Raw genomic sequence first — 24814 nt, 5'->3', positions numbered from 1 at the left:
ATCTCAAGTCAGTTTTGATTTGCATTTCCCTGATGAGTGGTGTAAAATGTTGGGGTTCAGAAACAGTCAAGAAAGAATTCTTGAGGTGTCTTAAGTGCAGAAAGGATGATGTTTATTAAAACACAGGGACAGGACCCATGGGCTCAAAGAACTGCACTGGGATTGTGAAGAGTGGCTGATTGTATACTTTCAAGTTGAGAGGGGGTTAGGGAGAGAGTAAGTCTCTCTTTTTTTTTCTTAACCTTTTATATTTTATTTTTATTTTTTTATAAAGATTTTTATTTATTTATTCCTGAGAGACACAGAGAGAAGCAGAGACATAGAGGGAGAAGCAGGCTTCTCAGTGGGAGCCCATTGTGGGCCTCCATGCCCCAACCGGGATCATGCCCTGAGCCACCCAGGCGACCTGAGAGTAAGTCTCTACAGAATTTGAAAGCAGGGTTTCTAGAGGGCATTGAGAGGTTAGCTGTCGTTAGGAAAGGTCATTTATTGTTGTCTAATAAAACCTTAGATGAGTCTAAGATGTATATCGGGGCCCATATGCTTGGAGGATGACTGCTAACATATATCTTGGGGGGAAGGGTAGAGATAAAGGAAGATTCCAAAGGGATTTTTACAGGATCCTGGAGGTTGGACTTGTCAAGCTTAGGCTGCCTTTTGCCTCTAGCAAAGTATTAACATTGAGGCAGCTAATAACTAACTAAGCTCTTGGAGGAAGTTCACTCTGCCTATCCCAAGTATTTGTCATTGGGCTGCTAAGGAAATTTAATTTTTTCCTATATTTCTTTCGCCTTCGTTCTCCACATCAATGAGTACTGATAGCATCTTTTTATGTATTTATTGGCCATTTGTATGTCTTTGAAGAAGTGCCTACTAAGATGCTTTGCCTATTTTTTAATTGGGTTATTATTTTATTATTGAGTTATGAGTTTTTTTATGTATTCTAAATATAAGTTTCTTAAGGTATGATTTGCAAGTATTTTCTCCCATTCCATGGGATCTCTTTTCACATTCTTGGTGGTATCCTTTGAAACACAAGTTTTAAGTTTTGATGAAGTCCAGTTGATCTTTATTTTCTTTTGTCACTTTTGCCTTTAGTGTGTGTTCTGAGATCAGTTCTCTGACACAGACTGAGTGTCCTCCAATTCAGTTCAGTTTCAGAGTTAGCTTCAGATCCCACAAGTTAAAGGGCACATCCCCAAAAGACTGCCCTTACTTCAGACACCAGCCCCAAGTAGGGTTCCTAGTCAATGCAACCACCTACAAATTCACGTCTTCCCATAACCTCCTCGATAATTCACTAGAATGACTCATATAACTCACTAAAAGCATTATCCTTATGATTATGGTTTTAATATAAAGGATATATGACTCAGAACAGCCAAATGGAAGGCACATAGAGGCCAAACTCTAGAGGCAGGAAAGGGATACCCTCTGTGTGGAATCCTGGCAGTTCATACTCCCAGCACGTTTGTTCACTGGTTAGGAAGCTTCACTGAAATTGATGTTCAGAGTTTGTATTTGGGATTTTATTATGAGGCATTATGGATTACGATTGGGTGATTGTGTGGTTGAGCCCAGTCTTGAGCCTTACACCCCTCCTGGGAGTTTGATCTGGCCCCAAATTCCAACCCTCTAATCAAATGATTAGTCTTTCCGGTGACCACCCCCATCCAGAAGCCCAGAATGAATTGCCACATTAGCATAACAAAGAGACTCCTATCAATCTGGAAATTCCAAGGATTTTTGAAGCTCTGCCCAGAAACCTGGACAAAAACGAGATATTCTTTATTATACCCCTCTCTTATCACCCAGCCAATTTTAAAGCTAATTTATAATTCAGCACTCAGGGACAAGGAGGATTACTTAGAACTGCTGCCATTCCACTTTTCATATTTCACTCTAAAAATTTGATTCTGGTAAATTTGCACAGACAAGTAGAGAGGGGCCATTTGTGTGATCTGTTCCACTGTCCTATGTTGCATCCTGGAAAGATGAGTCACAGAAGCATGTGAAAAGCTGAGGATTTTTTCCTGCAGAAGTGTTGAAAAGGTTTGCCTTTCTGGTTGTCATTAACATATGGAAGGGTAAGATTCCTTTGAAGAGGTAATGAATAAGTAACTATATTTCTTATAATAAGGATTACATTTAGGAATTTCTCTTAAGTATCCACCCTAGATTTAAAAGTTCATTTTGCTGCTCGCTCAACAAAAGATACTTGAAAAAGATACTTGAATATCTAACATTAAATATATTAGAAAACCTTACAAAGAGATACTGTTATAGAAGACATTTTTACTGCCTACTCATTACTTCCTCTTTGTAACTTTTTCACATTCAACTTTTCTTGATTGTATATCCATTACCTGCATGTAGTACATTTTTTTTCTGATTTTCAGAATTTATCTTAAAGGCTTGAATTACTTTTTTTTAATTGCACACATTCTTATTTTCAAAATAAATGTATTACAGGAAAAAAAAAGTCACATCATTCTTAGATGATTCAGAAAATGATTTTAATACTACTTATTCTTAAAAGTGGTATTCTAGGTTCAGAGGAAGGGTAACACAACTAAGGTTAGGTCCCTGCTCTTAAGGGAACTAATATTAGCTAGACATGCTCACATGGAATAATTACAAGGGAAAGAACTTGGAGGGGAGGGAATTTTGAGATTTGGATTGGAACCTTTAGATCATACTTCTTGGGCTTTGGTTCAGGAAAGCTGTTGTTTTAGCATAATATTGAGTATCATTTCAGTATTATTCGTCTAACAAATATAACTAATAAGCAGGAAGAGCCAGGTTAAAGTACCATCCAAGGGTATTTTTATAAAAGCTTAAAGATGAAGCTAGCAATGTCAAATGCCGTATAAAGGTAAAATAGAAAATTTTCCACTGGAATTAGCAGTTAAAGTGTCAGTCTTTGAGAAACCTGTTATTCTCAAAGTTTTTTGGATTGAAAAGCAGATAAAAGCCATATTGAAAGGTGGCAGAGAATAATTAGCAGAAGCATCATCTGTTGCACTAGGAGTTTCAGCCAATACTGCACTGGTAACTATAAATCAGTCCCTAATGACTAATATAATATGATCATTACACTTAAGCCTGCCCTAATATAAGCTACTTTATACCAGAGCTTTATTTGAAATATCACGCTGATTATTTCCAACACAATTCAAAGCACTGCTCCCCTCCAGTCATATTCAAAATGTGAGGCTCTCCATTCTCCCATGCATTTATCCCCACACCATTTTGTGTTGCCCTTTATGAGACCCATCCTCATTGCTCCCTTGCCTACCAAACTTCCCACATTGGGAACCTCCTCAATTTCCTTATTCTCTTTTCTCAAACCCATCTTCACACTTAGTGAAGGAGATATCTCTTTTGCTGTCAATAGGTCAGTCTCAATGTGGATGCTTTAAAGCTCATTCTGTTCCACTTTTAGGAACCTCATCCCTCAGTTATATCCTTTCTCTACTATCTTACACTCTCCAGATTGAACCATTCAACCTCAAACTCTCAGTGTCCTCTCATCTAGAAAGGTAAAAAGATTTTTCTTCTTGTTCTCACACACTCTGATTCCATCCCTTTTGGTAACAAAGAGTAGTAGTCACCTGTGAAGTTTCCCTCATTGCATACTCCTAATCTCACTGTTATCAGGCTCTTTCTTGCAGAACTCCACTACTATTGCCTTTCCTCATCACTTCTGTTAAATCCAGTGGTCATTTTTCTGCATTATTTTACTTTGTCTCTGAGTATTTGATATTACCAGCCATTGACTCCTTGAAATTCTCTTCCCTGTGGCCCATGATACTACTATTCCTGGTTTGCTCTGTACCCCTCCTTCTCTTTTCTCCTTGAAATGGCCCTTTTCTCCCTACTCTTTTTTTTAAGATTGTATTTATTTTTGAGGGCGGGATTGGGGGAGCAGACTCTATGCTGAGCAGGAAGCCCAATGTAGGGCTCCATCCAAGGGCCCAAAGATCATGACCTGAACCGAAGGCAGACACCCAACCAGCTGAGCCATCCAGGCACCCTTCTCCTTAACTCTTAATTATTAATATTCACCAAGATTCCATATTAAGGCTTCTCTACAATACATAAACAGCCTCAAGCTTTTATCATCATCAAAACAAAATTTCTTTTACCTTGTGTTGCTCTGTTACTGTCTTCTCTGTCAACATTTCTTCACAGCTATGCCATATACTTAGTTCTTTTTCTAAAATCTAAAGACAGCAAGATTTCAGAAATCCCTTTCTGGAATACATTCCCCTTCCCAAACGTAATATACTAGTTTTACATTTTGCCTTCTCTGCACAAGTCTTCTTGCATTATTGAGACAGCATTATTTTATTCTCTGCTGATTCACAGTACTTTTTTATTAGAGCACTTAGTTACAGTTTGCTTTGTATTATGTATATATTTCTACCTCACCAAATAGAATGTGGTTTTTCCAAGGGTAGGAAAAACCTTTTTTTTTTTTTTTTTTTTTGAAAAAAAATTGAACAGGAGTCTCTTTAATTTCTTACACATTATATGCAGTAAATGCTGGTTAAGGATTTTTTTCTTGTTGTTGATTGTGTTGTTTGTTTTGTTTGCCATTGAGGGAAGCCTGCTGCACTCTGATGGTATAGGCAGGACACTTGGGGGACCTGGATAAGCAGCAATACTATAGTAAGAGTAGCGGTGAACTGATACAGTAGTGAACAGTTGTGGCTCCTCCAATAAGAGGATAAAAAGGGATATTGTTGCCACACAGCCAGTTCTAGTAGTTTTAGAGATGATGGTGAAAAGTACAGGTTGTTACAAGAGCACATAAATTATAAATGACTTAAACAATAAAGAAGCATTTATTATATGTTATGAAATTTGTAAGTAAGGCACTTCCAGGTAGCTGAATGATACCAAGGATCCAGATTCTTTCTAATTTTTTTTTTCCAGTTCTATCATCCTTATAAATTAGTGTGTCTTCTTAAACTGATTCCTGCATGACTCAAGCCCACCACTCCAGGCATGACTTGTAATTGAATGTCTGGAGGTAGAACAGGGAGCATTCTTTTTTAAGAGCCCAGTCCCACTTTTAAGAGTAAAGAAAACCTCAGAAGTATTCTCTGCAGGGGCACCTGGGTGGCACAGTGGTTGGGCTTCTGCCTTTGACTCAGGTTGTGATCCCTGGGTCTTAGGATCGAGTCCCACATTAGGGTCCTTGTCACGCGGCAAAAGAAATGAGAGCATCACCTGGACACTTGTGATAAGTACATATACGCAGGCCTCACTCCAGACATACTGAATTTTATTTTATTTATTTATTTTTTTTTAAATTTTTTATTTATTTTTGATAGTCACAGAGAGAGAGAGAGAGAGAGAGAGAGAGGCAGAGACACAGGCAGAGGGAGAAGCAGGCTCCATGCACCGGGAGCCCCACGTGGGATTCGATCCTGGGTCTCCAGGATCGCGCCCTGGGCCAAAGGCAGGCGCCAAACCGCTGCGCCACCCAGGGATCCCCATACTGAATTTTAAAAAGAAACTTTAGGGATGGTGAATGGAGCCCACCATTCAGTGTTTTAACTAGCAATTCAAGAATTCTGATACACACAGAGTTTGAAAGCTGGCTTAGAGAAACGAAAAATCATCCCTTTGGGCTGGAGAAAGGTCTAGCCTTCCCTGAAGGACTTTATTGCTAGGGAAAAAGGGGAGGGAAGGGATGAATGTTAGATACCCAACCAAAACTGTGTACACAGTTATTCTGGGAGTAAAGAGACTAAGATCTTTTTGAGCCTCAGCTACCATAGCTGCCCTCCCTACTCCTTTTATTCTCTCTGGGCCTCCAGACCCCATGTTGAGCTACCTGCCTAGTCTCTGAAGCAACCAACTATGCCTTAAAAATGTAATAACCTTAAAAAAAAAAAATGTAATAACCTTCTAGTTGTTGGTTCTGGTTATCATACTACCATTTAACAAGCTTAAAAAATACTTTCAAGTTAAGAGATTTTGTAACAGAGGCACCTGGGTGGCTCATTCAGTTAAGCATCTGACTTTGGCTGAGGTCATGATCTCAGTGTCCTGGGATCGAGCCCTTAGCCCAGAGTCTGTTTCTCCCTCTGCCTATCTCCTGCAAGAGTGCCCATAGGGGCAGCCCAGATGGCTCAGGGGTTTAGCGCCGCCTTCGGCCCAGGGTGTGATCCTGGAGACCCAGGATCAAGTCCCATGTCAGGCTCCCTGCATGGAGCCTAATTCTCCCTCTGTCTGTATCTCTGCCTCTTTCTCTCTGTGTCTCTCATGAATAAATAAATAAAACCTTAAAAAGAAAAAGAAAGAGTGCCCATGTGCATGTACGTGCTCAGGCTCTCTAATTAAATCTTAAAAAAAAATAAAGGTTTTATAACATTTTAAAATATAGATTATTAAATGTTTTCCTTTTTGTAATTTTACTGTTTTGTTTCTAGCTATGATAACATTTTGCTTTTTGGTAGGTTTCCTAAAAGACAGAAAAATGGAGGAATCAGTAAACCAAATGCAACCACTGAATGAGAAGCAGATAACCAATTCTGAAGATGGATATGTATGGCAAGTCACTGATATGAATCGACTACACCGGTTCTTATGTTTTGGTTCTGAAGGTGGAACTTATTATATCAAAGAACAGAAGTTGGGCCTTGAAAATGCTGAAGCTTTAATTAGACTGATTGAAGATGGAAGAGGATGTGAAGTGATCCAGGAAATAAAGTCATTTAGTCAGGAAGGCAGAACCGCAAAGCAAGAGCCTATGCTCTTTGCACTTGCCATTTGCTCTCAGTGTTCTGACATAAGCACAAAACAAGCAGCATTTAAAGCTGTTTCTGAAGTTTGTCGCATTCCTACACATCTCTTTACTTTTATCCAGTTTAAGAAAGATCTGAAGGAAAGCATGAAATGTGGCATGTGGGGTCGTGCCCTCCGGAAGGCTATAGCAGACTGGTACAATGAAAAGGGGGGCATGGCCCTTGCTCTGGCAGTTACAAAGTATAAACAAAGAAATGGCTGGTCTCACAAAGATCTATTAAGATTGTCACATCTTAAACCTTCCAGTGAAGGTAAGCATAAGATCTTTGGGTTGGGGGAGGTTGCCGATATCTGATAAATTGCAAATTTTTATTTGACATGAGATGATTGCATAATATCTTCTAGAAATAGCCTTTTAGTCTCAAAGTACATTGGTTGACTAATTGAAATGTTTTAATGCCAACCTGGAATTAAACTCCAACCACAGGCAATCCAGACATTGAATCCAAGGACAGATTTACAGGTTAACATTTTAAATCTCAGAATGTCACCATGCTAACTAGAATGCTTACCCAAGTGATTATGGACTATGAAAGCAGCATGGACATGATTAAAGTTGTAGTAAGCAAAACACCTCCTAAGCCAGTAGATGGCAGATAGCCAGGCTACACTGCTCTAGTCCCTTATGATTTTTTTCCCTCCCTGTCTTCCTAGGATTTATGTTCCATGGAACCTAAAGGCTACCTGAAATAGTGCTGAACTTAACAATTCAGGATGTTAATTATCTCCAAGCAGTCAGCCAGGGGACATGGTAACTTGGGGCAGTTTTTCTATGTCTATGGGAAGAGACTTTTGAGAAGTTAGGTGAATGTATGATAATCACCTAGTCCTTCTTAGAAGGGAAATAAGAAAAACTTTTGGGCAAGAATAATGTAAAGTATGAAGTTACACATTTCGAAAATTCGCTCTTTTTTAATACCAGAAGTGAAACTTGAAAAGCCAGCTCCTCATTAATTCCTAATTTATCCATTTTATTATGAATGGACTTTTTAAAATGAAATTTAAACATCAAAGTATTACAAATATTTATGTAAACCTATTTGTTTTTTGGTTTTTTATTAGAAATTGTTTTAAAATAGCTGGATAATACATAAAAATATAGTGCAGAAAGTAGGAGTCCTGCCCTTCAAAAGAAATCACTGTGTTGAACATTACTCCTAAACATACACTGTTTTATTTTTAAATTTTTTATACTTTCTTCGTTTCAATTAAAAACATTGATATTTCTTCAAGTCAGTAGAAATGGTTGTTTATATACCATCGTATGAATATACTATAATTTATGTAGCGAGTCTCTTACTGATGACAGTTAAATAGATTCTGGTTTTTTATACCATTACAAAAATACTACAGTGAAAAAACTTGAATAATGTAAATATTTATATAATAGGTAAACCCACAAAGAGTATTTAGAAGTGGCCAGTTTCCCCTATATTTGAACACTGATTATTACCAGTGTGTTTTAATCTTTGCAAATAGAATAGGTGAAAAATTATATCTTACTGAATTTATGGGCACTGCTCATTATTTGTAACTTTGTGGAGTGTATCTTTGCCCTTTTATCCATTGAGTTGCTATTCTGAGTATTGTCACCATTCATTCAACAAATATTTATTGATCACCTAATGGATGGGCATTGTTCTAAGAACTTGGAACATATAGGAATTTATAACTTCTTATTATATACATAGCATGCACTTCCCCTCCGCTTTTTTTTTTCTTTGTCTTTCAATTTTTTTTGATGGGGGTTTCTGGCATATTGAAGTTTGGAATTTTAATGTAATGAAACTTACCGTTTTTCTTCATAGATTTGTGTTAGGTTTAGAATGGCCTTTTCTAACCTAAAGTTATAAAAATACCTGTGTTAAGAAGAAGGTAGGGATCCAGTGTTGAAACATTACATGGTTGTGTATACCTAAGTGCTTGTTCTAATTGGAAAAATTAGTTTCTGAATTTGTGCAAATAGTTATTCTGGGTTTTGGATTCTTGGTCTATAAAATGAGGAATTAGTTGATGTTCCCTAAACTTGCTCCCACAGATGGTATTCTTTAATTCTAAATTTCTTGAGGGCAGAACTCATACTTAAAATCTTTGAATAATGGCAGTATGTTCAGGGATAAGAGACCCTAAGCTTCTCAGAGTAAAAAGAATTTGGAAATATAGTCTAAGCTATCAAATAAGTAATGTTTTAATACTTTAACTGAAATGTGTATTTAAAACATATAAAACAAGAAAATGTGATTTAATCCGTTTTTTATTATGTACTTACCATGTGGCCAGCATAGAACTTGAGTAAGATGACTGCCTTTAAGAAGTTATATTTTAACTGGAAAGACAAAATAGAAGATGTGCTCACATACGAAACATTTAGTAATTTAAGACAACATTAGATTTTGTGCTAAAATCTGGAAGAGTCAAAGTACTTTAGAAGATCCTACATATTAGTATTGACTTTTTATCAAATTATTTAGAGTCCAGAGATAACACATAGGTTCAATCTGCCTTAAAGATGGATTTATTTGGCCAGTATTTTAGAAAAAAATGAATTCATGGCTAACATCACGTTAAAAAAATCAGAAGACCTCACATAAAAATACCTATTCTGGCTTCTTTTGAAAATACTTTCTTTGGCAGCAGTAAGCCAGAACTTCACTAAAACATTAGTAGGTTATACTCTCTTTAGTTCCATCATCTTAACCACTCTCTATTATGTGACTTGTCCTATTTATTTATTTTACCAGCATTTACCCCATACACACTTTTGAGTCTGATAACTCAAACATCCCCTTCTCCATTTTACAGAGGTAAAACTAAGGCCTGGCATGGTCACACAGCCATTTATTGGTAGAATGTAGGATAGAACACAGACTTCCTCAGTCCCCCAATCCAAAGCCCTTTAAACTATTAAAAGAAATCACAAAAGAAATAAACATCTTGGTTTCTTTCCTTTATTTGGCCTGTAATATTTTCTCATTTATTAAAAACAACAAATTACTTACCTACATGTCCACTTCCACTTATCTCTGCTACTTATAAATGCTTGTTTATTTAGTAGCAAAAAGGAACAAGTGAATTGAAGATTGAGACAGATCTGTACTTTGTGAATCATTCTGAGATTGTAGACCTGAGATAGGTATTGTCTAATCCTGGTGTCTCAAAACACAACAAAACCAAAAGCTCTATAATCAAATGACTTAGAATGAATATAGGAGATTTTTCTCCGGAGCCTTGTATTAAAACAATTGTGATGAAATAAGTAAGATCATTTGACTCCGTTGGCTTAAATGTATCTGTTATATCACAGAAAGCTCCTCTGTATCTAGTTACTGCATTCTCAGTATATATGTTTATCACCTAGAAATTCTCATGCTGTTTCAATTCCTTATTCTCTTAAAGGACTTGCTATTGTGACCAAATATATTACAAAGGGCTGGAAAGAAGTCCACGAATTGTATAAAGAAAAAGCACTTTCTGTGGAGACTGAAAAATTATTAAAGTATCTGGAGGCCGTAGAGAAAGTGAAACGCACAAAAGATGAACTGGAAGTCATTCATCTAATAGAAGAACATAGATTAGTTAGGGAACATCTTCTAACAAATCATTTAAAGTCTAAAGAGGTAAGTAAATTATAATATAGCATGTGATTAAACATGAGTATTAAAATTTAAGGTGTGATATATAAAAAAGTAATTTATGATATGTAGTTTATAAGATGGTAACTATATATACAGTTCTTTTGAACAAAAATGTAAAATATATCTTGAAATTAATACTTATTTAAAGTACTTAACACAATGCCCAGATGTAGTTGGCATTCAGTTCAGTGTTACTTCTACTTCAGATAGGCCAGTTAATTTGCCTTGCTAATAATTAAAAATAAATAAGTAAAATTCTTCTATGAGTTCCTTCATAGAATACACTGTACTTTCCTACTATAGTAGAGAGCAAGTTAATTTGATAAGCCTTTGATCGTTGTGCAAATCTTTTTATTGAGGAAATACTTCAAACCCCAAAAGAAAGTCTTAAAGAATGTTAGTAGTATTATTATTGATACAGCTATTATACTGATTAATTTCCCCTTAATTCCTTACATTTCTACCTATGTTATCACTTCAATAGGTATGGAAGGCTTTGTTACAAGAAATGCCTCTTACTGCATTACTAAGGAACCTAGGAAAAATGACTGCTAATTCAGTTCTTGAACCAGGAAATTCAGAAGTATCTTTAGTATGTGAAAAACTGTGTAATGAAAAACTGTTAAAAAAGGTAAGCATTAGGGTGCTTTGCTGGCTGAGTTGTAATGAAAAACTGTTGAAAAAGGTAAGCATTAGGGTGCTTTGCTGGCTGAGTTGGTTGAGTGTCTGCCTTCAACTCCATTCATGATCCCTGGGTCTGTGGATCCCCCCCCCTGCTCAGCAGGGAGTCTGCTTCTCCCTCTCCCTCCTCCCTCTGCACTCCCCCCCCCCCCCCCCCCCCCCCGCACTCGTGTGTGCACTTTTGCTCACCCTCTCAAATAAATAAGAGCTTTAAAAAAATATAAAAAACACTAAGCATTTGTTAGCTACTACTAATTGAAAAAGTTAACTCCTAAATTCTGGAAATGTAACTAGCGCATTTTTAGGTGTCCTGAGAGTTTTATAATACCAAATTTCAATTAACTCTGAAATGTAAGATAATATGTCCTCATTTTTGTCTTTTCTTTATGAAATACATTTATTAGCTACAGTAATAAAATCTAAGACACATAATGACTATTTTTCATTTGTTTTGCATTTATTTCTGTCTCTGTCTTGTTTCTAGGCTCGTATACATCCATTTCATGTTTTAATTGCGTCAGAAACTTATAAAACAGGTCATGGGCTTAGAGGAAAACTGAAGTGGCGTCCTGATGAGGAAATTTTGAAAGCTTTGGATGCTGCTTTTTACAAAACATTTAAGGTAATGTTTTGATTTTTGCTTTATAACAAAATGACCCAGTTGGGACTTGATATATTTTATAAAAATACATTTAAAGATCATACTAATAGTTTAACCATTTATTAGATATTCTTTTTTTTTTTCGTAGTTCATGTAAATGCAGGTATGTAATTAACATTGTAAGTTTATGAGTAAAAAATTTCTCCATACCTTTGGAAAATACCCAATTATCTTATAAAGTCATTTTGATAAGGTTTAAAATACCAAATTAAATTTTTTTTTATTCCTGTAGAGTTCTTTGACCTGGTCCTCTGTCATTTTGTAAATCAGTAGTGTATCTCCCTTGTCTCGGTGGGAAGTGATTTTTTTAGGACTGAAAATCTTACATCAGAGGATTTGATTTTAAGAATTTTTTATTTTAAGATTTTCTTGTTATTTAGCAAAATAGTAGTAACTAAATTCAGTAACAAAGGGAGTATACAAAGATATTTATCTTCAATATACAAAGATGGTTCAGTATACAAAAATTAATGTAATACATTACATCTTTTCCTGTGTATGTGTAGTGCATTCACTACACATGCAGTGATTACAGTATTGCTCAAAGCAGTCTACACATTCAGCGCGTTTTGCAGAAATAGAAAAACCCACTATAAAATTTATGTGGACTTTAATGGGACCCCCCAAATAACAAAACCAATCTTGAAAAAGAACAAATTTGGCAGACTCATGCTTCCAAACTTATAGATTTCAAAACAGCATAAAGCTATCGTAATCACAACTATGTGGTACTGGCATAAAGGCAAATTCATAGACCAATAGGATAGAATGCAGAGGCTAGAAATAAACTCTCACATGTATGATCCACTGATTTTTTTTACAAGAGTGTCAAAACAGTTCAGTACAGAAAAAATAGTCTTAAAAAAGTGGTGCTGGAGAAACTGGATATCTATGTGCAAAGGAACAAAGTTGCACCATTACTTAGGAAAATTAAAGTGGTTCAGTGACCTATATATTTAAGAGCTGAAACTATACAACTCATAGAAGAAAACATAGAGTAAAAGCTTCATGACATTAGATTTGGCGATAGATTCTTATATATAACATCAAAGCACAGGCAATAAAAGGAAAAGTAAATGAATTGGACTTCATCAAAATTTAATAAACCTTTTGTGCATCAAAGGGCACTATCAAGAGTGAAAAGATAATCTACAGAATAGGAGAAAATATTTGTAGATCATATATTTGATAGCTTTCTAGTGTTTGGAATACATATAAAGAAGTGCTACAGCTCCACAGTAAAAATACAAAAAACCCATTAAAAAATGAGGAAAGTCCTTGAATAAGACATTTCTCCAAAGAAGATATCCAATGGCCAATTAGCATATGAAAAGATGTCTAGCATCATTAGTCATAAGGGAAATGTAAATCATTGATTCTTATCATAAAAGCAGAAATAAGGAGCCTTTGAGAGGATAGGAGAAATTGCAACCTTAGTGCATTGCTGGTGGGAATGTAAATGGTACAGCCCCTGTGGAAAACAGTTTGGTTGTTCCTCAGAAAGTTAAACATAGAATTAACCAGGCCATCCAGCATTTACACCAATTATATACCCTAAAGAATTGAAAAGAGAATCAAACATACCTATAGATAAGTGTTCAAAGGAGCACTATTCACAATAGCTGAAAGGTAGAAAGTGTTCAGCAGATAAATGGATAAACACAATCAAATATATACACACAGTGGAGTATTCAGCCATACAAAGGAATGGATTTTGAAACATGCTATGACATGAACCTTGAATGATGAACCTTGAAAACGTTAGGCTAAGTGAAATAAGCCAGACACTAAGGGACAGGTATTATAATGATTCCATTTATGTGAGGTACCTAGAATAGACAAATTCATAGAAAAGAAGATAGAAGTTGCATGGGGCTAAAGGGACATGGGAATGGGGAATTTTTAATAATAGGTAGGGAGTTTCTATTTGGGATAATGAAAAGGTTCTGGAAATAGATAGTGGTGGTTACATGCCATTGTAAATATACTTAATTTCATGGAATTGTACCCTTAAAAATGATGTAAAAGCAATTTTATTTATATTTTACCAAAAAAAAATTTTGTTAGATATTCTCAGTTTACTTTATGAGGAATGATTTCTAAAAAAAAAAAAGGAAGATGGTAACTTCTTTAATGGAACTATCAAATAGGTGGTCTTATTTTCTGATTTTCCTCCAGAAAAGCTAAGCATCTTCAAGTTCTTGTCAATTAACTGGTAAATTAAAAATCAGGTCTTTTATCTTAAAAGTCTTTCAAATGAAAAATAATATGATTTTTAGAAATTAATTGTAATTTCTATGATTGCTTTTAATACTTGTTTTGTGTGTTTTTGTTTTTTAGACAGTGGAGCCAACTGGAAAACGTTTTTTGCTGGCTATTGATGTCAGTGCTTCTATGAACCAAAGAGTTTTGGGTAGTGTACTCAATGCTAGCACAGTTGCTGCAGCAATGTGCATGGTGAGAACACCTAAGACAATTAAGAATTTTAGCCACTCTAAAAAAATGTTTAATGTGGAACAAAACTATAAAGTTAGATATGATCAAGGATTATGTTTTCACTTGTTTTTGCCATTTTGCTTTATTTAGCACATTTTATTTCGATTAAATATCAATATATAAAAATAGTTAAAAATAAGCAAAGTTTTAAGCCTGGGTGGCTCAGTTGGTTAAGCATCCAACTCTTGATTTTTGGCTCAGGTCATAATCTCAGGGTTGTGATATTTTGCCCTGTATTGGGCTCCACACTGGACATGAAGCCTGCTTAAGATCATCTCTCTTCCTCTACTCCTCCCACTCAGGTGCAGGCTTTCTCTCTCAAAAGTTTTAGGTTTATTGTAGGTATATTTATAAAGCATGTCTAAAGAACAACAGAAATTTTAATTTTAAAAAATATTAAATATTAATGTATTGAAGCAGATAATGCTTAGAGAAGGTATTATTAAATATAGAAATGAAAAGATCAGAAACCAAGAACAATAGTCAGGATACTTTGGATCTAGCCTGACTCTGTCCCTTCTCTTCTGTGGCTTTATTCTTTAATAAAATGACAAGAACATATACTCTATTTGATTCAAAGCACAGTTATGAGAACCAATTTCTTTGTAACAGTTTGTGAAAGTACCTTGAAAGCTATACTGTTACTGTGTAGTTCCAAAACAAAAATAAAAATAAACATTTTTTTTAAGATTTTATTTATTTATTGGAGACAGAAAGAGAGTGCACAAAAGCAGGGGAACGGAGGCAGAGTGAGATGGAGAAGCACACTCCCTGCTGAACAGGGAGCCTGACTCAGGCTCGATCTCAGGACCCAGGATCATGAGCAGAAGACAGATGTTTAATGTTTAACTGAATGAGCCACCCAGGTGCCCCAAAAATAAGCATATTCTAAAAATGAAGTTTAATGAACTTTAAGATACTCTATTTATTTCACCTGAATCTGCTGAAAGTTACCACCTTTGATTTTTTTCAGGTTGTTACACGAACAGAAAAAGATTCTTATGTAGTTGCTTTTTCAGATGAAATGGTACCATGTCCAGTGACTACAGATATGACATTACAACAAGTTCTAATGGCTATGAGTCAGGTAAGGAACTTTTTATTAAGTTTACTTAATATGTGTTATATAATAATAATCTTATTTTGATGTCATGTGTAATATTAATAAGTTTATGAAAACAAATAGTTTTATCTCAATTTTCCCAGAGCACAGAATAATAAATATATACACATGCTTTGAGAAGGTCTATATCTTGGCTGTAAACAAAATGATGATGTAAAAAATAGTATTTTTAAGTATTATTTCAGATATCTCAGTAAGTAAACTAGGGCACTTTTATTCTTATCCATTTTTTTTTGTTCTGAGTTAGATCCCAGCAGGTGGAACTGATTGCTCTCTTCCAATGATCTGGGCTCAGAAGACAAACACAGCTGCTGATGTCTTCATCGTCTTCACTGATAATGAGACCTTTGCTGGAAGTATCCATCCTGCTGTTGCTCTGAAGGAGTATCGAAAGGTAAAATTCTAATATTCTTTCTCACCCCAAATAAGACTCAGTTCTCAAATATTCAGTATTTTTTCTAAAATATACTGAAGATAGTTCTGTATCTTTGCATAGGGATACAACACAAGTTCAACAATACTTGAAATAAAAAATATTAGCTATATTGGGACACCTGGGTGGCTCAGCAGTTGAGCATCTGCCTTCGGCCCAGGGCGTGATCCTGGAGTCCTGGGATCAAGTTCCTGCATCGGGCTCCCTTCATGGAGCCTGCTTCTCCCTCTACCTGTCTCTCTGCCTCTCTCACTATCTCTCATGAATAAATAAATAAATCTTTAAAACAGGAATGGGATTAAAAAATAAATAAATAAATAAAACAGGAATGGGATATACATGTATGACTTATTTTAACTAGTCCCAATTCTATACATGACTAAAATATCCTCTGCAAAAGGACTATGTAAAATTAAAGCCATAAGCTGTGTTTTAAGTTTTACGGCTATTTCAGTGTTCTTTTTTGTTTTGTTTTGTTTTTTTAAGATTTTATTTATTTATTCATGAGAGACACACAGAGAGAGGCAGAGACACAGGCAGAGGGAGAATCAGGCTCCACGCAGGGAGCTCGATGCAGGACTCAATCCCAGAACCCTGGGATCGTGCCCTGAGCCAAAGGCAGACACTCAACTGCTGAACCACCCAGGTGTCCCTATTTCAGTGTTCTAATCAGTGTTCTCCAGTTGAGCTCTCTGAAATCATGAAAATGTTTTTATCTGTAGTATCCAGTGTGGTAGCCACGAGTCACATGTGGCTATCAAGCACTTGAGTTGTGGCTAATGTGACTAGGAGAACTAGAATTTGATGAGGAGTTTTGTTCTCAAAATGTGGTTTCCCTGCCAGCAGCCTTAGCCTGGGACCTTGTTAGAAATACAGATTCCTGGACCCCATGGGAGACCTGCTGAATCAAACTGGAGAGTTGGATTATGTTTTAACAGATCTCCTAGGAATTCTAATGTATAAGTTTGAGACAAAGGGAGAGAATAGAACCTGTAGTCAAGCAGCCTGGGTTGAGTGTCCTGGGTCTTTCTTTTTTAGTATGGACCTTAGCAAATTAACTGATACATGTCATAGTATCTAATAGTACTACTTACCTTTTAGAGTTATTGCAACAATTATATTAAATAAATTAAAGAGCTCATAATGGTATCTGACATACTGCATACTCAGTGGTTATTGGTTCTTCTCCAAAATTCAATTATTGTAATGTTAAGCCATAGCTGTGGAAAATAAGTTCTTACATGTGATGTGTATGTTTCATATATAACACAACCAACCAAAGACCAAAAGTTGATAATTGCAGGGTAATATTTCTTTATATATACCCACATACACTGCCCCAGTGTTTGATATACTGGTAAAAATATCTGATGCCCCCAAATGTCCTGATAGGTTTCATGAGTAAAAAGCCTCTAAGCTGCAAAGGAATGTACGCTATGGCCCATGGAACAGAGAAGCAGGAATTTCAGGCAGGCTGTCTACATAATTTTATTTTCTCTTCTTCTGAAGATCATAGACTCTGGCCCTAAAAGATTAAGAAATTTTATGGAGAGAAAAAAATTGACTTTGTAATAAGTTGTGATAGAATTTGAAGTGCTTTAATTTTGGAGGTTATTTGCTTTTGCTTATATAAATTTTTAAAATACGTATTTTGATCTTTTCCAACAGAAAATGGACATTCCAGCTAAATTGATTGTTTGTGGAATGACATCGAATGGTTTTACCATTGCAGACCCAGATGATAGAGGCATGTTGGATATGTGTGGCTTTGATACTGGAGCTCTGGATGTAATTCGAAATTTCACATTAGATGTGATTTAACCATAAGCACCAGCATGAACTAAGGAGGTCCTTTGTCATCCGTGATCTCGCTAAAAATATGTAGCTACTTCCCAGCTAATCTTAATCCAATGAAAGATGATGATAGTATAGTATATGCATAATGGAAAATTTACTTTACAAAAAAAAAAAAAAAGGAAGGAAAAGTAAGATGAGCCCAAAGTTCTTTCTGTCTACTAAACTAGCTCTTGGGAAATAGCTTCAGAATACACTGTAGCTTCCTCTATCTAACAGAGAACTTCTTGTTGATAGATACTGTAAAATAGTCCAACAGTTTTGCTGTGGTGAATAATCACATTTGTACTTAAAAGAAGTGAGAGCCAAAAGTGTAAGTAGTTCCGTATCATATCACTTGTTTGAAAAGTGCTTAAAGTTTTCATAAATGTTTGCATTGGGAAAGGACAGCTTTGATAATGTCCAAATATTCTAAAATGCACTGGACCATGTAACTGTGATGGAATATGAAATTCATCTATAAATTTTTATACCAAGGGGTTAAAAAAAAAGACATTTGATTAAGAACAGGTTTTACAAATTCTTGGGAGTTTTCTAAGATCACATAAATAGCAGCTTTCTTACTCAGTGAAAAAGATACTTTGAATCTGATATTTTATTTACACATGTAGGGTTGTTACATTAACCAGAAAAATAGTGGAAAACCCCTGAGAAAAGACTAAAGTTTGTGTCACCTGAGGAAGCCTGTTTGGTTTGCTTTTTGTTTTGGTGCATTTTATTGCTGTGAGTGGGGGCATAACTTCACAATTTGTGCTGAAATAATAGCCACATGTAGCCACACTTTTTCTTTTTTCATAGTCTTACCAAATGAAACCAACAGACTGTTTCAAGCATTTAGCTCCCCCACTCCTAAATCTGTATGACAATTATCTCACCTGTAACCAGATTAGCTTTTAACCTTACTTTAAATATTCTAATTATCTTTACCTATTTTTTTAGTCAATTGTAAGTGGGTTTTAGATATTTCCTGATTGTAAACATGTCGATGACATATCTCTGTTCATTATTCATTTGTGACAAAACACTCTTTTTTAATAGTGTACAAAAGATAATAAAGCAAGCTAGGTCTTTCAGGTTTGAAAGGCAACTTTTGAATAACATTACCACTAACCAATCTGTAAGAAAATTTTTTTTTATATTTTATTTGTGTATATTAAACTTCCTTTTCATTACACTAAAGTGCATTATTTTCTTGAACAACTGTCCCTTCTTTCTGGGGAGGTTTAACCTATTAAAAATGCCAGTATCTTTGCTCATAATGATATCATGGTTGTTTAAGATGACATAAAACTTCAGTTCTTATTTATTCTTTTCATAATTAACGATTTACTGAAGATTTATAAAGCCCTCACTGTCATGTGAAAAGTTAAACTAGTAAATATAAATTATAGCCTTCTATGTGCTTAGGAGTTAGAGGTTTTGTTTTGAAGGCAAAGGGGACTTTAGTAGTATAGAATTTGTGAAGATAATTTGTTTCATGAGAAATTTGGGCTCTGGAAGGGAAAAGAAAATGTCCCTTTCAAACTTATTTGACATATTAATGCTGGCTCTGCTATGTAGCCATTCCTTCAAGGCAACTGGTAGCAATTTGTAAGTGTTGTGATTTACCGGAGATTTTTTTGTCAGCAAAGTAGCATGTGCACTTCTCCACCATCATCCCCCATACGTTGCTTCTGATGTCATTCTGGTTTTTAACCCTCTGTCAAGCATTGGATATAAGGTGTTCGCTACTTTTGGTGACATTAAAATACTATGTTCAGATTAAAGGGCCTAGTAGAGTTATATAATAGTTTTTGAAGTTTCTAAGTAAACCCAAGATCTCCTTAAATTAAAAATTATAACATGATCTAACTTTTTATTCCTAATAGAAGCGTTAACTGGAATGTAGCATAAAAGCTTATTTCCTTCACTTACGTAAACTGGATGTTCACAAGCTAATCAGTCCATCAGAGAAAGATTAGATGTGACCTTTTTGAAGTATTTAGATACGTCTAATTAAATGGATTAGAGTAAAATTTAAGGAACAAAAAAATCTGAAATTTAAAAGGTGATTTTTATATGTAGGTTAAGGATCCAGGTTCTAAAAAATATGGCTTTGGAGTATTAGATATAGCAATCTTGGGCTCTTCATTCCCATTCCAGAATTAATCTCCCCACAAAATGGGAAGACAATGACTCACAGAGTAGGAAACAAAATAAAATTACTCAAGACTCTTTATCTTTTTAGGCATTAAGAAATAATGTATATACATGATTGCTTTAGGAGTAGAAAGACAAATTGTGAACACGTATACTTTTGTAGTTCATAGTAATCCTCAATTACAATTAATATCTTAATAACCTCTGTTGCTACATATAACGTAGCCCTATAGAAAAAAATTTAAAACTTTACCTCATTATGAATAAAACTGTATTCAAGTGATGAAGTTTTATTTTCTGAATTACTTTTAGAATTATTGCTACATTAATATTTAGGGAAATGTTGCTTTAAAAACAGCTCTAAGAAAAATAAACTTTATTTCCTAGAAAATATGTAAATATTTTCAGGATATGGTAATAATTAGTGAAACAAAAACTAATCTTATAATGATACCCTTACTTATTAGTTGAAATTTCTTGAAAATTCCATTTATTAAGTTACATATTATTTAGTAACTATCTTATGGGAACATAAGTGAGGAAGATGCTGGTGAATGGGATTTAGTGTTACCCCTCTGGAACCTCTTGCTTCATCTAACTTACTATGTAACTATAGACAACCAATTTAACCTATCAATTTTGTTATCTTTGAAATGTGACCTATCTTGATGCTTGGATCTTAGAAGAATCAATGATTTAATATCAGTATAACAAAGTTTAAATTAGGAGGGGGGGGCTTACAATACAAATTGGAACTTTAAAAACATTCTTATTAGGAGATACATATTTTGAATGATAAAATGGTTTAGAAAAACCATTCAATAGGCTCAATAATTCATTAAAACATTCCTATTATAAGTGGGGAAAATGTAGAAGAAAAATGTTTACAGTGAAGGTGAGTATTGACTAAGAAGTCACTATTCTGATCAAGAGAAAGGAACATATTCCAAGTCTCAGATCTACTTGTATAAACCTAGAAAATAAATGTATATTCTAAACAAACACTATTAATAAGCATTTGATTATTCTTTTAAAATAACAGGTAAACCTGTAAATGAAAGAATATTTTATCAAGGTTTTCCCTCATTTCCTAAGATTTTGGAAAAATAATATAAGATTAAATTATCTTGGAACTTTAAGAAAAAATTTCCGAATTGGAGGATCTAACAATTAAATGAAAAACATTTTTTTTTTTTTAATGAAAAACATTTTAAAAGCACATCTAACAATAATTGAAAGGAAATCACTGTGATCACTTACTGGACTTACCCTAATTTAACCTAAAGAATTTCATACCCACAAATAAAAATTTATTGAAAAGTAGTGTCCTTAGCGTAAGTTATCGAAAATGAAAAATTCTAGTCTTACATACTACAAGTTTGAGGTGATTTATTAAGGCAGTATGTCCTCTAGAGAAATGTTCTACATGTGTAAGGAAGAATTAGAAAAAAAGATAAGCTATGAATTTAGTTACATTTACTGTACAGATTTTATTTAGCATTTCAGTATTATCTGCTTCCTAATCTTATTTGTTGGAAGATTACTTTTTACACCTGTTTTTTTTCTTTCAAAGTTACTTTATTCTGACATTTTTGTCTTCTGTTCCTTGTCCTGCTCTTAACCTTAGTAATAAAATGAATGACAGGAAGATCACCCATATTTAGTTTTGGGATGAATCTTTTTGCAGATTTCCATTTGTTCTATACAGATTTAAGATCATAAAGTTCAAATTAATAAGGGGCAGGTCTCTTGGAACAATAATTGGATTAATATATTTATTTCCCCACATCAAATTATATTGTATGTCTGCGCTAGATGCTGCAAAAATCCTGTGGACTTTAAGCCTTTGTTTGCATTTCTACATCTACTTTGCTCTTAGAAAAAGCTCTCAGAAAAAAATAATTAACTGACTACTCAGAAGATAGCACATCTTATACTCCTATTTCCAAATAAGGACTACTTTCAAGTCTTGCATCTACTAAGTACTTCACTGAGCTTATATATACATTGTTTGTGGCCTAAAAGATCTTGTAAGTAACTTGTATTCACATTTAACATTTTTTTAATTGGTTTTATATTTGGTTTTGAAAAATTATGAACTTAAAAAATCTATGGCAATATTTTTTCATGTAGAAGTCTAATATAGTTAAGCATACTATTTGAATAAAATTATAATAAATGACACATTTTCCCTAAACCCTGAAAGTATCAAATTATATTGGAAATTGGTAGAAACATAAACTAGAGGTGTTGCATTGCAAAAGTCTATTACTGAAATTAAAGTGATTATTTTCAATGATTTTGAATTTTGTAAATACAATGAAAATACGCAAAAGCTGTTTCTGAGCCTAAACAGATTTTTCCCTTTGCTTTTATTTAATTTGGCACCACCGTGTGTCCTATTAATTCAGTGAACATAAGTGATACTGAATTTTAAAATATATCTTGATTTCTGTACTTTTGGAAGTTATCAGAAAACTGAACAAAAGAAATAAGAAGTTAGCTACATTTCTGCAGGTTTCACTTAATGAACACTTAGATTGTTGAGGTTAGTAAATGAGGTAAAACCTTGCTGTTTTATTTATCATGATCATATATAATTGATAGAATATTGAAACTTATGTTTAAATATTAGGCTTTATTTGCAATGTAAACTTTAGAATCCATACACAGCCAAATTGAGGTTAAAATATTACACAACTAATGGATAGTAATGAAGAAAAAATGTTTCATTGCACTATTATTTTAAATATGGATGATACATATAATGTGGTTTGGTATTAGAACTTTTTGTAATGCATTTGAGTTATATTTTCTCCCTTTATTGCCAGCTTCTGATAATGAAGAAATTCTCCAAAGGGATGAGATAGATGAAATAATCTTTTTAAAAAAATAGGTTGAAGGAGTTCTAAACTATCCATTTGTTTTATATAAAGGCTTTTGATTTCCGTAATTGACCACTTACTGAATATTTAAATTACACAGAATAATGCCTGCATAGAATAAAATTTAAATATGCAAGAGCCTTAAAGTGAAAAAAATGAATCTTCTGACTGCCTTAAAATCTGACTAGCTCTCCAACAGGCATACTAGTTACTTTCCATAGAGTCTGTTCATTAAGTAATGCCTTAATAGTATTAGTGTTTCTGAAGTACAGAATTCAAAAGGTCTTTTAGAGCTTTCTTTTTTTACATAATGAATGGAAATTTAACTGTTAAAAGTTTTAAAACCTGATTGTACATTAATTTAAGCACCTATTAACAGGATAATCTGAGTACACTGGTATGTTCTATATACATGACTTAATATCAGTAATATTTTGTGGTAGGTCAAGGGTTTTTTAATTGTTTGGTATAACAAATTATCCAAGAAGCTGGACTTTATGTAACATAATCTCCAAGGACCAAGCTGCATATTTAAACACTGAATGAAAAACAATTGTACAGTTTCAAAAATGATTACTTTTTTGAGGGTATTTTTTCAAGACAAAAGACAAATGCTTTTGTTTCAAGCCTATAAGCAAATTCATTCAAAGAAGTGAATATAGTTGTAAAACATTGCGATTGTTGCAATAAAAAGTATCCAGGTCAGTGATTTAATTACGTTCACATTTTTACATTCACTTTGCCTTTCGAAGTAGGAATATTTTATAAAACTGAAAGAAAACTTTAAATTGTCTAGCTGGTGCTTAAGGATACAAAGTTTGATTTATCACAAGTTTCACTTCAAAGGAAAGGACCCTGCAAAGAGGGGCGGGGTGGTTTCTTAGGTCTGTTGATAAACTTTCTGATGCTTTGTTGAGTCTTCCATGTTTTCACTGTAAATAATATATCTAACAATGTAATTTTGCTGTTTTCTGATAAAAAATGGATGAAATACTAATGAATTAAATTTATTTCATGATAAAGTTTTCACCAATACTGTGAAATCTTGACTTTCTCTCCTTTTCTAGCCTTCCAAAATACCATATGGAATACAACATTGTAGACATGGGGTGCAGATGCACATTATGGGAACTGCTTCTGGTCAACTGTATTATTGTAGAAACTGATAGATAAACCAAATAAACTCTATGCACATCACACAATGGTGTTCATTTATTTAAAGAAATAAGAATTTTAAGGTTATAATCTGCCTTATAAAATCTAAGGCTCTTAGCAATCATATTTTAATAAGATGAAATTAAAGTTTGATAATTAACATTAGCCTTATTATAATGGCTCTAATTACATATATTCAAAATACATATGATTGAGGAATCTTTCCCAGTGAATTTCTGGATTTAACCAAAATGCACATTCTTAAAGAGTTTTATAATAGGATTCTTTTTTTTTTTAAATTTTTATTTATTTGTGATAGTCACACAGAGAGAGAGAGAAGCAGAGACACAGGCAGAGGGAGAAGCAGGCTCCATGCACCGGGAGCCCGACGTGGGATTTGATCCCGGGTCTCCAGGATCGCGCCCTGGGCCAAAGGCAGGCGCCAAACCGCTGCGCCACCCAGGGATCCCTTATAATAGGATTCTTTTGTGAAAATACTCCGTAAAGTTACCTTTGGTTGAAAAGTGATGTTAATACCAAAAATCAATTATGTAAACAAAAAGTTTTAGTGCCAATGCAGATGTTTCTTTTCTCTCTGAATTCCCATAAAACTTCTGAAAACTTATAAGATCTGAGCTAGAGGTTATGCAAAAGAGTAAAAAGCAAGTTACATCAAAATAAACTTACCAAAACTTTGAACATTTGGTTGATTTTATAGTTCTCTATTTAAAGATGATAGCAGTTGTATGGAGAAAGTAAGATCACAAATTCTACATTTCTTCATTGAAGAAAACTAGACTTAGAAAATATTTAACAAAAAAAAAAAAAAAAAAAAAAAAAAAAATTTAACAATAGGGGGCACCCAGGTGGCTCAGGCAGTTAAGTGTCTAACTCTTGATTGCAGCTCAGGTCATGATCTCAGGGTCCTAG

The 24814-nt window shown here is 34.2% G+C and overlaps 1 protein-coding gene across 3 annotated transcripts in view; it reads left to right on the top strand.

Annotated features, from left to right (window-relative positions):
* The window catches only part of RO60 (Ro60, Y RNA binding protein), a 28535-nt gene extending 4607 nt beyond the window's left edge, over positions 1-23928 (top strand). For 2 of the 3 annotated variants that reach the window (XM_072759483.1, XM_025991338.2), the window contains 8 exons: positions 6474-7073; positions 10219-10439; positions 10942-11088; positions 11623-11760; positions 14140-14256; positions 15269-15382; positions 15666-15812; positions 17520-23928. In XM_072759483.1, coding sequence (XP_072615584.1) covers positions 6474-7073; positions 10219-10439; positions 10942-11088; positions 11623-11760; positions 14140-14256; positions 15269-15382; positions 15666-15812; positions 17520-17672 — 1637 coding nt within the window. In that variant the 3' untranslated portion in view covers positions 17673-23928. Of the gene's footprint in view, positions 1-280; positions 413-6473; positions 7074-10218; positions 10440-10941; positions 11089-11622; positions 11761-14139; positions 14257-15268; positions 15383-15665; positions 15813-17519 lie in introns of those variants that run through there. The other variant, XM_072759484.1, reaches the window with a different exon arrangement.
* Positions 23929-24814: the final 886 nt, after the last annotated feature.

Source organism: Vulpes vulpes, chromosome 5 (genome assembly GCF_048418805.1).
Source record: "Vulpes vulpes isolate BD-2025 chromosome 5, VulVul3, whole genome shotgun sequence".
Lineage (NCBI taxonomy): Eukaryota > Metazoa > Chordata > Mammalia > Carnivora > Canidae > Vulpes > Vulpes vulpes.
This window is presented reverse-complemented; position numbering and strand designations above follow the sequence as displayed.